Here is a 15,187-nt window from a genome sequence, read left to right as displayed (position 1 = left end):
GATACCCTCTAAAACGACGTGTACACGTGCATCACCTTGGCGTATACCTACCTGTATCTACAGTTTACAAATACAAACAAACCTGAAATGATTATTTCCTTTTTATACAAGAAGATGCGAAAATATTTCATGTACAAGGGTATAAATGCTGTTTTTTCCTAAAAATAGACAGGCGATATAAATGGACACAGGCCTATTTTTTACAAGCAGTTACCGAATAGTTGATGCTGTTTGCTGACAATGATGTGTGGTCTTATGCCTCACCCATGTGACTCACGGTACAGTATCAACTATCTTGTATTGTATTTCTCTTAAGTAGAGGCCACAACGATCTATCGGATAGACGTAACAATTCGTTAGAATGTTCAAGTGCAAGTTCATACGCATCCACTCGGAGCCATAAATAGGTGTTGACTGATCGAAATGTTCGTCCAGAAATATTTATTGAAGACAGCCTCCAAATTTCACACGTGTCTCCTCTGTTGCGGTCTGTGGTTTGCTATTTCATAATATTTTAGAAAATGTGTGAAATTCTTCCCCAAATGATAATATGTGAGTTATTCTCATCGATAGCAGTGCAGCGAAATTGTTAGTTCTTGAGAGTTATTTGTCACTTCTTGTGTAATATGTAGTGATTCTTGTGTTATTTCATTTCATTGATCAGAAGAGCCCCGTTCCTCAGAACGGTCTTAGCGCAGAGACGATCGTAGCCACCATTTTTTAACACTGACTTACGACAGTCGTAGCGCTACGATTGCTTTGTGGAACAAGGCTCTGGTCAGTTTCTTCCCGAATCAATACATCCGTTCTCCGTCGCTCCAGTTCTATTCATTTTAGTCTTATATTTTTTAAAGCCAGTCACTAGAGACAGATATATTAGGGCGATGTGATCCAAAAAACAAACTTGTTCGAAACTGAATGCATATAATGTTCTCACTTTGACTCGAACAGGGGATCATACAAGGACATATAGAGGAATATCTGCTACGTGACATGAGGTAAGATGAAATGGGGTTTAACGTCACGTTCAAGATAATTGCATTTATATAGCGACGAGGATGTCTGTCTGTCTGTACCATCCCGGACTAATGTCAATTTTAATGTGCTAGCCTTATGAGATACCATGTCTCAGTTTAACATGGATAATCTACTCAGACGCAGCATACGGACCAGTCCTTGTCTCATCCCGTTTTTGCCGAGCGCCAGGCTCCGTAACAACAACCACCATCTTTTAGCGTCTATTGGTATGACGCTGCCGGGGATCGAACCGCCGACCTTCCTCTCTTCGGCTAGACGCTCCAGCAAGACCACGGAGGCGGCCTTGAGCTACAAGACGCCCGAAAGCTACAACAACTGAAGTGTGGTAGTTTCAGTGTTGTATCATACATGCAGATCCTTTAGCAAAAGTGTGTATTAGTTCGACATACATCGTTTATTATGTAAACATATGTGTGATTTACTAACTGTATGGATACATGTTACAAACGGGAATCTACGATTCCACATTGATACCACTGGCATGCTTCTTCACAGAGATTCTAAATAGATATCATTGGCATGCTTCTTCACAGAGATTCTACATAGATACCATTTGCATCTTCACAAAGATTCTACATAGATACCATTTGCATGCTTCTTCACAAAGATTCTACATAGATACTATTGGCATACTTCTTCACAGAGATTCTACTATATACCATTGGCATGCTTTTCACAGAGATTCTACATAGATACTATTGGCATACTTCTTCACAGAGATTCTACTAGATACCATTGGCATGCTTTTCACAGAGATTCTACATAGATACTACTGGCACACTTCTTCACAGAGATTCTACATAGATACTATTGGCATACTTCTTCACAGAGATTCTACTAGATACCATTGGCATGCTTTTCACAGAGATTCTACATAGATACCATTGGCATACTTCTTCACAGAGATTCTACTATAGATACCATTGGTATGCATCTTAACAGAGATTCTACATCTATACCATGGCCATGCTTCTTCACAGAGATTCTACATATATACCATGGCCATGCTTCCTGACAGAGATTCTACATCTATACCATGGCCATGCTTCCTGACAGAGATTCTACATCTATACCATGGCCATGCTTCCTGACAGAGATTCTACATCTATACCATTTGCATACTTCTTCACAGAGATTCTACATATATACCATGGCCATGCTTCCTGACAGAGATTCTACATCTGTACCAATGCTATACGTCTTGACAGAGATTCTACGTATATACCAATGACATACTTCTTGACAGGGATTTTACATATATACTGTCAGCATACGTCTTGACAGAGATTCTACATATATACCATTAGCATGCGTCGTGACAGCGATGCCGTTACCGTTCGGGTTATAGGCTTCACTGTGTTCGGGTTATAGGCTTCACTGTGTTCGGGTTATAGACTTCACTGTGTTCGGGTTATCGGTTTTACTGTGTTGTTACGGCATTGGTTTCGCTGTGAAAGTAACGTTGCGTTTACTGCTAACGATGTTCTGAACAGAAACTATATCTAACGTATATAACACAGCAGTACAGTGACGTTCTGTGCCCATACGTTATGACTGCCCTGGGGAACTGTAATATATCATTCTAACGCGACAACATGGGCATATTCAGGGTATTTCGTATCAATACCCTTGTGTGTATAGTGTCCCCGTGACGGCGTCATATGCTGCATGTGTTGTATAACATGATGGTCTGAATCTTCAGTGTGTCGCTGTATCCAACATAGTTATCACAATGACGAGGAATTGGGTACATAATACCAAGATGCAATTCCCCATGCGGGGAATGTCAGCCACTTGACACCAGTCGTTCACGGGAGTTCTTGAATAGGTCAAGTGCAAGTTCACTGCTAACTTGTCAAGTAACTTAAAATCGAAAATTCCGTCCAAGTGATTCTCTGACAGGTGTTAGATTTTGCAGTTTCATTCAATATGCGAAAAGCCTAGAGCACAAAGCAGAAGCTAACCTGTATCAACAGAACAACAGAAGCGGGTCAACACGGAGTCATTCGTTTAATTTTATTTGTCTAGATTGATACTATCCAACTGACATGCCATACCTTTTTTTCACACATCTAACAAGGCTTAAATCCTACTTGATCTACTGCAGTGATTTATTCCTGCCAGTGAAATGTATTGTAACATATCTTGATTTCATGATCCGTTTAGAGCTATTTGTAATGGAAATGCATGTTCGGTTCCAGTCTCTCGACAATGCAATGTTGCACTTACATAACAAATTTATAAAACATTTTAAAATTGAAGATATAGCATCTGTAACTGTCTCAGGAACATTAGCTAATGGTGCAGAATTAACTGGAACATGGTAAATCGGTTATCTTAGGTAACAAAGAATAAATTACAATTTGCAATTTTGAAATAATACAAATATAAAACATAACAATGGAAAACAGTCAATCTAACAATTGTTATATTCTGAGGCACATGATACAGTATTTTATCTTGTGTTACCTTCATCAAATTTTTTTATCAATAAAAATGATACTTTCTATGAACAGTGATAACACTATCAGCTCCATTTGTTCTAATGAAATATATTTTGGAACATGTACATGTATTGGACTGCTTCATGCTGCCTGTTACGGGGTAATGTTTTACTAGACTGTGGTAACACGGATGGCGGTTTTGTCCCTGTAGCGCTTCCTTATGCGATCCATCGTAGTCGTGTCTTCATCTCCTCCCAATAACAATTGGAGACAACTGTGTAATCTTATAACATGTCATGCTATATTGTCCGGAAATCCCTTGAGCAAATCTATATTTTGTGAAAACCGAACCGATGTGATCAACAACAGTCTACTGCATGATAAACATCAAACCCACAGCCTTAAACATGACACGATTAAACCCAAGAATCAGAACCTGCCCAGGTACATGAACATTAATGATTGCGAATTAATTCCTGTTCACCTGTTTCAGGTGTGTCAGACACAATTATCGACCCCCTCCTTCCTGATTAAATTAGATCAGTAGTGCCCAAAGTCCCACAAATAACTGGTCATTGACAAAATGTGCTTTTTAATTATATAGCTCAATACATAGTGTGAACTACGCGGATATTTATAATCAAAATGACATACTGATGTTTGAAAGGCAGGCGGGTTAATCTAAATATATGCATAACGACTCTAATGTGCAATTTACACAAGCGTTTTTCATCTCCTTGCACTTCCTTATAGGGGATTGATTACAACAGGGAAGTGTTGAAGCGCGTAGCGGATTGTTTCCGAATAGTTCATGTATAATCTGTCGGCCATTACGTGATCTCCCACTGCCTGTGCGTGTGCTCTACATTTAGCATCCGTTGATATGTCCGCAGCTTCCAGTGCCGCCGTCTTGCCCCAGGCTTAAAATACCCTGTACTCACTTGGCTACAACAAATGTTGATCACATCAGTAACTACTGCTGTTTAAGACCTTGCATGGCTTCAGTGATCCATTCATATACATGTATGTTTGCACGCTATTTTGTTATTTATGCCCAAATGTATCTGTCAAATGGAGACTGATTATCCTGTGGTGTTGACGTTTCACGGGAGTTTAGTACTTGCATGGCTTCAGTGATCCATCCATATATTTTTGCTCTCAATTTTGCTTTTTATAGCCAAATGAATCTGTTTGTAAAATCGAGACAATGTCGTTGACGTTGTTTATTAGGTACTTATTATCACATGGCTTCAACACACGTTGATTGCAATAGTCTCTACTGCCGTTTAATGTTTTGCATGGATTTAGCACTTTGATTAAGTACAGCCCTACTGGTTTCAGTAGTTAGTCCTTGCGAAAGGCAAAGATGTCACAGAATTGGAATTTAATATCTGAATCTGAAGGTGAATATGAATTATGTGAACAGTGATTATATTCCCACAAACGGTACAGAATCATATAATATAATATGATATGCCACACACTTACAGGAATGCATAACGAGAACATGTCAGGCGTGTTCGTACTTGCGTTTCTGAAAGTTATAAAAGCAACAGAGAAAAAGCTGATCAAAATACGATCAGAAATAGCGCAATCTTTCTAGTGTGTTGGGTTACATACAAGTGTTTGGATAATATACAAGTGTTTGGATCATAGAGAAGTATTTTGATTATATACTTGTGTTTGGATCATATACAAATATTTGGATTATACACAAGTGTTTGGATAATATACAAGTGTTAGGGTTATATATAAGTATTTGGATTATATTCCAGTATTTGGGTTATATACAAGTCTTTGGATGTTTTTCTCTTGTCGATAGTGCTGAATAAAATATGCAATTAAAAGTCTGAGTAATTACATCATGCTTAACAAATGAAGTAAACTTGTTTATCCCTGGTAATTACTGAATATATATATATATATATATATATATCAATCAATTTCTTATATCATATTGCAGATAAGTAGGTATCTACCCTTTATGGTTAGTACGTTATTTCTTTATCACGTTTAAATCCTTCCGTGCAAACTTTTAGACCCTAAAGATATGATGTTCTTGTAACTTATTTCTTCATGTGATACTTTCTATTACAGAACAAAACAAGCCCGACCAATAAAGTCTCCACAACGGCCGAAGGCCACACAATAGTTTCCCCTACAATGTGTGTTTTATCTGGAATTAATAGAATTCGACTCACGTAATGCGTCGGCCTTCCACCGCATGTAGGCAATAGTCATCATTCAATTAGGTGTTCATCATTAAACAGAACCGGTAAGAAATATTCGTTTGCTCAGCAAAGACAATGATCATGTGACTTTAAATGCACCTCAAGCAGGAACTTTTAAAACCTGACGTCGGGGGGAAAGAATGTTATTTTTTATGCAAACAAACAGTAGTCAATTTCCCCTTCATAAACGTTTATCCAAGTCCAATCAGTTATTTACATGTAATATGCTTCACAGGCAGGTTCAACAATAATGGTCTAAAACTGCAAATTCGCAGAAATGTTTGTGTTCTTATTTGCAACAGATGAAACGCAAACAATGACATTAAACTGTGATGTAGAACAGCTAAATGTATACGTCCAATAGGCGGCTTCTGGAAATCCTGCACCACGTATTGAACACAGAAGGGAAACTGCTGATGTCGACAGAGCCTGGATGTTCTATGGTGTTTTGGCCTGTTCCGGACACCAGCACTTTTCTACACTGCACTCAGAAGTAAGGATGAAAAGTCGCCATTTCCTTCCACGTGAAGATAGATATGAACACAATGCCGGACCAGTAGACATTGCTACATAGCAAACAACAATATGTTTAATCTAACACAGTAGCGCCAACTCGATCCATTTCCGTATCAGGTTTTGTCGATTCAGAATTTTATAATGCCAACAATAGCCGCATTTGAACCAGGTATAGTTTGCGAGTTTACTCCTATACGTACACTTGTTTATAGATCGCCGTATTTGGTTGCAACTGTATCGTTGACAAATAGCCATATGATACAATGAGAAAAACGTTATTTCGAGTTGTGATTATGTGTTGTTGTGAATTTACAGGACCGTCCACTGCAGCGATCCCTAAAAGCTTAATAACACGAGTCCCTTCCAACAGACCGAGAATGTGCTGCAGTATAAGGCAAAGGAGTGTCCGCCTGAATGTCAGTCAGCTTCTGTTATCAACCTTGTTAGATACACGTGTACGGTCTTGACATAGTGCAGCCAGACTCCCGACCCCATCAGAATACGGGCCTTGGTAAGATGTGGCCAGTCACCAGATTGCATTCCTTGTTATTAATCATTATATTTTACTATACTGTATGCGTCAAACCTATCAAAGGTTGTTATACATTCGAGTTTCTTTATTAGACACTATTCCTTTTTAGTCATTGAATCATTAAAAGCGTTAAACCCGACTCACTCAATCATTCAATGAATCATTAAAATATTTTTTGGAAGAGGAAAGGCAAACTTGTAAACACACATCAATCTGAATGGACAACTATAGCCATTCACTAATAACTATATAAATCTGTAAAAAAAAAGACCATATCATGTGTCAGATGTTTCAGATCAACATGTAGGTCTTCTCAGTATAGTGGACTATTTTGCCCAAACCGGTACTTACTGTTTTACGTTTATTACATGTATGAAATATTGAAGGAACCAGGTTATGTACTCTGCGTGGTGTACTCGAAGCTTCAAAGAATACCGGCGTAACGATAATGAGAGGGGAATTGCTACCCCACTCCTCCGGCTCCTTGTACACAGATTCCAATCTTTGTGACGCATTAACTGCGAACAAAGGAAGTAGCAATTGCCCTTACACGGAAACCTACGTGCTGCTTCCGACGACATCGTAATGACGTTCTGATGTTGACATTTGGCGGTTTTTTCCTTGTCTGCGAGCTCGGACGCCATCTAACGAAATGCTTCGATCCCGACCAGTCACAGAAAAACGTATGTTTGTTTCCTCATAGGCGTCAAAGCTTTGTTTGTGTCTCATTTGAAAGAAGCGATAGTTTCCCACTTGACCGTTTGTACACACACTGGTCATTTTATACAAAGCTCCTGCAGCTAGTCATTCGGGTACTGTGGCTGTCGAGCTGTCGGGGATGTTTTTTGCCTTTCTCATCCCCACAGCCACACACCCTACAGAACTTGTCTGTTTGGATCACCTTAAAATTAATTATTTTCACTGCTGCATATGAGATCTTAAAACCATACTAAAAATAATGTAACTATTAATGACGTTTTATTTATTGAGTTTTGTTTTTAATTATTCTCTTTCCTTTAGTGTATAAGATCAGAAGTAACCATATATTGTGAATTGAAATGGTATAGATTAATTTTAAAAGGTAGAGACTGGCCTCTTTAAAATATCCCCAAAATTTAAAGTGTTATCCCCGTAGGAGCGTAACTGGACATGTTTGTCTGTGACCATATCACACTTAAATGACCCATCCAACTGTTTTTCCTCTTTCTGTTCAACAACAACGCCCCCTCCTTGATAGCTGGATGTCAATAATGTATTACATGTTTAAAATGCAGTTCATGTATCCAAGAATGTCAACTATAGTCCGAAACACTCAGCATTTCAAAAGAACACGGTACCTACTGGAATGACCAAACCAGTTCAGAGATCATCTATTAGATCAGCTCGATAAAAAGATAACAAAGGGGGACCTCGGTGCATGTATTTTATGCATGCCCTTTTGATCGTTTTTTCCTTCCTCTACTGCACTGTTCGGTTGTGTTATTCGCTGTTCCTCTTCCCCTGACGCTCGCTCTCTCCCCCCTCCCCCATCCACGACCCTTCTGGTCTGGGTTCGCCACCTTCCCAGACAAGGAGCCTGGAGTCGGCATGTCATGAATCTGGACAACAGAGGCTAGTGAACCACGAGGTCGTACATGCATGATGCTGGATAATCCCTAGACGATTACCCAGGGATCAACCAACCTGCACTTTACTTACGTATAATTATACAGTGTTGCAGCACTATTACAAGCATATTACACTGAATCCCGCCAAGTCGGGTGTCACATGTAGCAGATCAAGTCTTGGAAGATATCCACATCCCCTCACTATACGAACACGTTGTTTTTATCAGTCTAATTCGATAGGTATTCCTTTGTTACCTCCGCCAGGTGATAAATATAGGGAAGGACAGGTCAAGTACATATAATTGGAGAGGATAGGCATATCCAAAAGTGAAACAAGCGAAAAGAAAAGAGAATACAGATAAAAATTAAATACCCTGTTTTTTATTGTCTTTAATAACAGTAATGATTTCTTATTGTTTTCCTTGTAATGTTCACGAATCTCCAAGCTTATATCGGGTCCTAGTCCCCTCCTGTCCTAGTATGTCTCCGTGTAGAGCAGAAACACTCATGCGTGTGATTGAAAACGCAATGTATGAGAGTACCATGTGGCATCCCTTTCTGGAAAGCAAACCGGATTTTAGATAGAAGGAAACAATTATTTCATCAACAACGTCCAAGTTATGTTATATTAGGTAAAGGTTAGTGCGCACAGTGTATATCGTTCTTGAAGAAATGGTATGTATATTTACAGATGGTGCTAGTCGTTTTACATCGACATCTCTTGCATGTTTACAAACCAAAACACTGTTATCATTAATAACAATAATATTTTGAAATTCTCAAAGTAACGTGACGTTTTGAGTCGATTCTGAACCAATCGTTAATTTTATAGCGTAAGTCACAATTTGTATACCAGCGGGTTGTCCCAATCAATCATTATATTTCGTATCAATGTCAAATTTAACATTATTTGTCAAATGGTTCAATGCAATTGTAGTGGAATCGGGTTTTTTATTAACAAAACTCCGATACATTCTCGGTCAATAATAACCTGATTATGACATAACTTATTTTAGTCATCTTACATAAAGGTTCAATTTGGTTCCCTCTCACGTTAACACACCTATGTACTGGAATTTTTATAACATTTACCGGAGTCGCAATGTGTCAACGTACTCAGAGATGACAAAATTAGTTCCTAGGACCGGAAGTTCAAAAGTCAAAAGAAAAGCTCCTCATGGCTTAAATCGTAGTAAAACGCCAGTACTTCTTTCTTCCAAAAAACATTCCGCAGAGTCACATTCCCTATTTCTGCATCGAGTGCAAGTAAAACATCCTTTATCCCTTTGTCCCTCCTCCATCACCCCCTCTCCTTCCCTGTCTCCAATGTTACTACAATGCCCTCAGGCCTACCCATCCCAACAAGGCAACGGCATCTGACGAATCTTAAGAGCACGGCAAAACACCAAGCCATTGCCATCTTGCTTTTGTAATGTAACGTAATGTCCCTTGAGGCACTTGAGAGGATCAGGAACTAATCTCTAGGTATATCAGCATCGCGCGGTCGGCGACACGCGAGTGTGGGACGGAGAACGAGCTGGAAGGTGGTATGTGCAGATACTAAGGCAGTGTTTACATCGAACCACCTGGGGATTACAACAGAATGGTGCCCTGCAGCTCCAACTGTACTTGCACGTAATGCCGTGGTCGTATACCCATATCTACCAGAACGTATGTTCCAGACTAGGGCGTGTCTTCGCCTTCGTTTCTCCAAGAAAAGCCAACGTGTGCGTATCTATTGACACTTATTATTATAGGAATAGTCTTCGGCTTCGGAAGAATGTTGCTTTATATATCTATCACGCTGTTTTTAAATGCAAGACAACTTTATCGTACCGTGTGTAACTATTGATCTTCTCTCGATGAACTTCCATCACGTACAGAAGTTAATCATGCTGTTGATATGGCAACCGTTTTATCCCGCATTCTAGGTTTGATAAGATACATCCTGATTAAAATCATTCTGGACCCATGAAGTGAAAAAAAATAATTTTGGGACAGGTGCAAAGGACAATGTCATAATTAACTGATTTGGATTCAGCATAAAGTACCCTGCCAAGGATATACGAATATAAACTAGTTACAGTTCCTTTATGTCTGTTTGATCTGGACAGACTTAATTAGTGTGCTACACAACCCAGTGGCGGCCGGAAATGTAAGTACGAAGAATATAACTGTGTTCATGCTGTTGTCTCAGTAGGTCAACTCTCATAGCAAGCCAACTATATAGTGGCATGTGTATATCTGGGTATATTGTCGAGTCTGGGACTTAAAATGTTTTTAATAAAGTCTCAGAATAAAATGGAAGAACTATTTTGTCCTCATGTTTAACACACAAAAAGTAATTGTTCGCTAAACATACTGGATGTTCCGTTTGTTTTGGGGGAAAACATTGTCTGGCTCTTCCTTTCTCAGAAGAAATACATAAATTCTCATGTTCATCTTAATTCCCAAATAAGTTTATATAGGTTTTATGTGAGGTTGTTGAGATACCGTTGCACGTGTGGAATTAATACGTTGTACATAATGAATGTTTAAAAGGAGGGTGGAGCATTTATACGCTGTTAATATTTTTTGTGTAATATTTGTTTAAAGGTGGATGGGGGAATGTATGCACGTGTTGAATTTATACGTTGTACATAGCATGTTTCTAAAGTTGGAATGAGAAAAAACGTGTTGAGTGTGTTGATGCATTGACCAATGCTGCTCTCAACCCCAGCCCCTACACCAACCCATCCCGGGACATTAAGTGGTGGGTCCATCAGTATATTGGAGAAGACCTGCAATTTGTACTTTGTGTATTGGTCATTCTTGTCACCCACACCGGTCCCAAGAATAGCCCCTGTATTAGTATGTATTCTTCTGGGATGTTGAGACTTGTTATTTACAAGGGTTATCTGCATAACGATATAATAATGCGCTTCGAATCAAAGTTGAACAATGTAGTTAGTTTCATACAATTTAACGCTGCGGTTAGCTGCTGAATTTCTACTGTGATGATAAGCTGAATCATCAGCAGACATCACGTACAGCATCGCTCGTCGCTACCATAGTCATAGTAAAATTCAAATGCTATTCACTTAACATGACAACGCATATGAAGATTAGTTTTCTCGTTATTGATAAAGGACTTCGTGTTAGTTCCACAGTTTAACGTATAAAATCGAAGAACCCATACAATGCATTCGTATACAATCTATATTACGTTTACAATAAAAATAATACAGGCATGTTTGTTTCACATCTTTTAACAAAAAGTTTACATCTTATTTAGTGGGCTTTATCCTTTTTAAAAACCCTTCTTATGATAGAATCATATAACACGTTATGGTAACGTTCATCAAATTGTTGCTGTTAAACCTGTACCATTGTCCCGATGGCACACTTATCCGTCATGCCCCTTGAACTCAACATGGCGAGAGAAGCCGTCATTCTCGCACCTTCATCAAAGCATTACGGTGCCTGATATGGGGGCGAGAGACTGACAGGCATGCTCCACAGCAACAGGAACTGGTACCATGTGAGGAAACACATCTGGCCACACACTGCCGTGGATTAGGACTCACCGCAACCGTTCATCAAAGGTTCTGACTTTTTGTCAAGTTGGGTAGTTGGTGTGTTAGATCAATCTTCTGGTTTAGAGTAAGAGACACGTGTCTGAGTTATGTTATTGACAAGTAGGATACAGGCTGACGTAAATAGAAATACAAGTAGGACTTTTGTTGGAATAAAATTTCGTGATATGCACTATTTTTAAAGGGATGTTTGGAGAAGTAATGCACTGTCTGATGCGGCTAAGGCACGACATGCACAAACCACTTCGTTCAGTTTTTGCAATGTGGATATTCTTCTCCAGTTCTTGTCCCCACTCTGTTGCAGCTGGATGGTACGTCATTCTCAGAAAGCCTACCACCATCTCTAGTCTCTATCATTTTTTTTATGTTTGATATCAATTTGTCTATTTCCAAGCTGGAGATCTCAACGCGTGAAATTGGCGCTTTGTAAATTTGTTCTAAACCATAATTTTCTCAGTAAAACAGTTATACAAATACGTCTCATTTAAAGTAGATATGGTTTCCAATACGTCACAGAACAACACGGACCTCGAGGTGTAGATACTAACATCGTATGTGGTCGTGTGGTCGTTTATTATACATTTTTAACATTGGTCGTGATTTAAGAATAACATAATCATACTTAGGAGTCATGGTTTGGATGAAATAGAAGTTCAATAAAATGATAATCAGTACACGATTATAAATAGAAATACCAGCGTGTATATCTTACACCCAATCTGTGCAACTGCCCAATGCGTGTAATGGGCAATATAGCTTGTCCCATACATGCAATGGACAGTGACGTGTATGAGTTTTAAAGGGCCTGACCAACGCATGCAATGGACAGTGACGCGTATGAGTTTTAAACGGCCTGACAAATGCACGCAATGGGCAAAGACGTGTATGAGTATTAAACAGTTTTGCATAAAAGCATAAATGATAGTTGTCTAGCCACATTATATCACATATGAATACACCATTCAACTTTAAAGAAATCATACAAGTATACTAATCATGTTAATATACTAATCTTTGAGAGAATGGATTAAAAACGCGCGCATTTACGGATTTTATGCATTTCAGCGTGCAGCGACATTACATTGATGACATCACACAGTGCTATGACATCAAGCAACAACATTACAATGCTAGGTTACAGTTTAATTAACATTAGCGTTCACTTTTGCCCTAGCAATACACGAGCTGTAGATGAAATTGAAATTAATGAAATATATTTTTACATATCTTGGACGTTTTAACTTGTAGTCTATGATTCACGGCTGCAGCGATTCATGTTGGGGACAGACTTTTAAAAAATGTCATTTAGGAACTCTCGATACTCGACCGCCCGAGTTGCGTGATGACCACAAAAAACCAGCAACGTTTTGGTTTGGGGCTGTCCAGTAGAACTGAGAATGCATCACTGTAATGGGAATACCTGAATTGTAGGACATCGTCAGCATCAAAATCAGAATACGTATCCAGAAATATTTCTAATTTTAGGCTTTTACGTCAAACAGGTATGTCAGTAAACAGCAAGGTCTTTTGTCCAACATTGGGGCAAAGGGGTGTCCCAGTCGTCTAAGGCTCGTAATTCGCTGTGTAGAGTTGCGTCCCCTGGGCACGCCATAAACCTATAATCGTTGGTTCGAATCCCGGTTCTCCAAGGTTATGTTTCAAGGTTGTTGGCACCATACCCGTACTCGTGGGTTTGACCGAAGTGGTAAACGTCTACAGCCTGCAATAGTTTGGGCTTTCTCCCACATTACGCCGTGACATAACTAGAATAATGTACAAAGAGATGTCAAACCCAATAGTTAAATGACTATTATATTCATGGCGAATAATAAGGTGGACATGAAAATCGTCCTCAAGACTGACCTTCATTGGTAAATTGTGTAAATTGTGAAATGCTCATTTTAAAAAGTAATGACTTTGACTTTTCTTTCCGAACGAACTCAAATTTGTCAAATTTAAATGTTTAGTTCTCCTGCATGGGAATTAAATCTTCAAACGTCTGTTATAATGCCTCAAATCTATCGTTATGCATAATGACATCCTTGAAATTATCAACTGACTTTTTTCAAGAAATGACCATGCAATGATTCCTCACCAAGATGTCGCAGCTCAAAGCGTGATAAGAAACAACAACTATAAGGCGCTTGTCACCTTGGCAACGCCCTCGGTACCAGTGTCGGGGAAAGCGTCCCCGTGAGGGCGTTGTGGTAATGGCATGCGCATGTATGATGTAACACTGACAGGCGCGTTTCAGTATTTGAGATTGGAAACTAAATAAACATTCATCGCGCTCATTGAAACGCTTTATATTCTTTAGTATTTTTACGAATACTTCTTTATTAGAATATGCAAACAATAGGACATGTAAACTCGGCGCCTTTTATCTTCCTTTGATTCGAATATAGAGTAACTATCAAGTTCATGTAAATAAATATGTTCGCACAAATTAGATCCTTCAGGTATGTTCATACAAACTCAAAAATGTATATGTTTTATAGCTCAGCATCTATTGACTATCCAACAGCTCAAACATTTGTTTGGTCTAATAAACGATAAGCGCAAACAGACTATTAAAACAAGTCCCTAATTATCTATTCGGGGCTCGCGTCTTATGTTAAGCTAATGAATGTGTTAAATAAGATCCCATGAGCCCTACCATAACCACACAAAACAAATTATTAACATGTCAGAAAAAGAGACGATGAAGCCAACACACAAATAGCCAACTGTTAGCAGGCAGCCAAGTTTAAAGTTGACTGTAATTAATACACAAATGAAAAATGGGTAAACTGATATTTCTGATTAATACAATACTGGGTAAATTACAGTAATTTATCAAATAATATATTAAATAATCAAACATGTAGTGGATCACGACAAAATAAGAACGAAGTCTAATTGCCCTTTCTTTGTCATCCAATGTTCCATATGCTGCGTTGTTCAAGGGAAATCATATCTGATACACGAATACATTTAATAGGCGAATAAAGGTCTGAAAATGCTCAACAGTAAAACGAGGCGGTGGGGCATGGTAATGTTGTGTTCGCTCTTAGCGCCGAATGTTCGAATTCTGGTTCGATTGACCACATGGTACAATGTGTTTGGGGTTCCCCGCCAAGATATTGTTGTCGCTAAAAACTTTATACAACCTTTCTCGGTCATTTTACGGTAAAAGGAAAACGCCATTCAAATATATTACATGTTAACTTATTAATAAATGCATTTAAGTATTCGATTACTGAAA

General features: G+C 38.8%; 1 protein-coding gene across 1 annotated transcript in view; it reads right to left on the bottom strand.

The window, feature by feature from the left end:
- Positions 1-11,800, bottom strand: part of LOC139458043 (mucin-2-like) — a 61,935-nt gene extending 50,135 nt beyond the window's left edge. The window contains exon 1 of the mRNA XM_071239360.1: positions 11,735-11,800. Within this exon, the coding sequence (XP_071095461.1) occupies positions 11,735-11,800 (66 nt within the window). The remainder of the gene's footprint in view (positions 1-11,734) is intronic.
- Positions 11,801-15,187: the final 3,387 nt, after the last annotated feature.

This window comes from Haliotis cracherodii, unplaced genomic scaffold (assembly GCF_022045235.1).
Source record: "Haliotis cracherodii isolate W230 unplaced genomic scaffold, xgHalCrac1.p SCAF_1, whole genome shotgun sequence".
Lineage (NCBI taxonomy): Eukaryota > Metazoa > Mollusca > Gastropoda > Lepetellida > Haliotidae > Haliotis > Haliotis cracherodii.
Note: the sequence above shows the minus strand (reverse complement) of the source record. Positions and strands in the feature narration are given on the sequence as shown.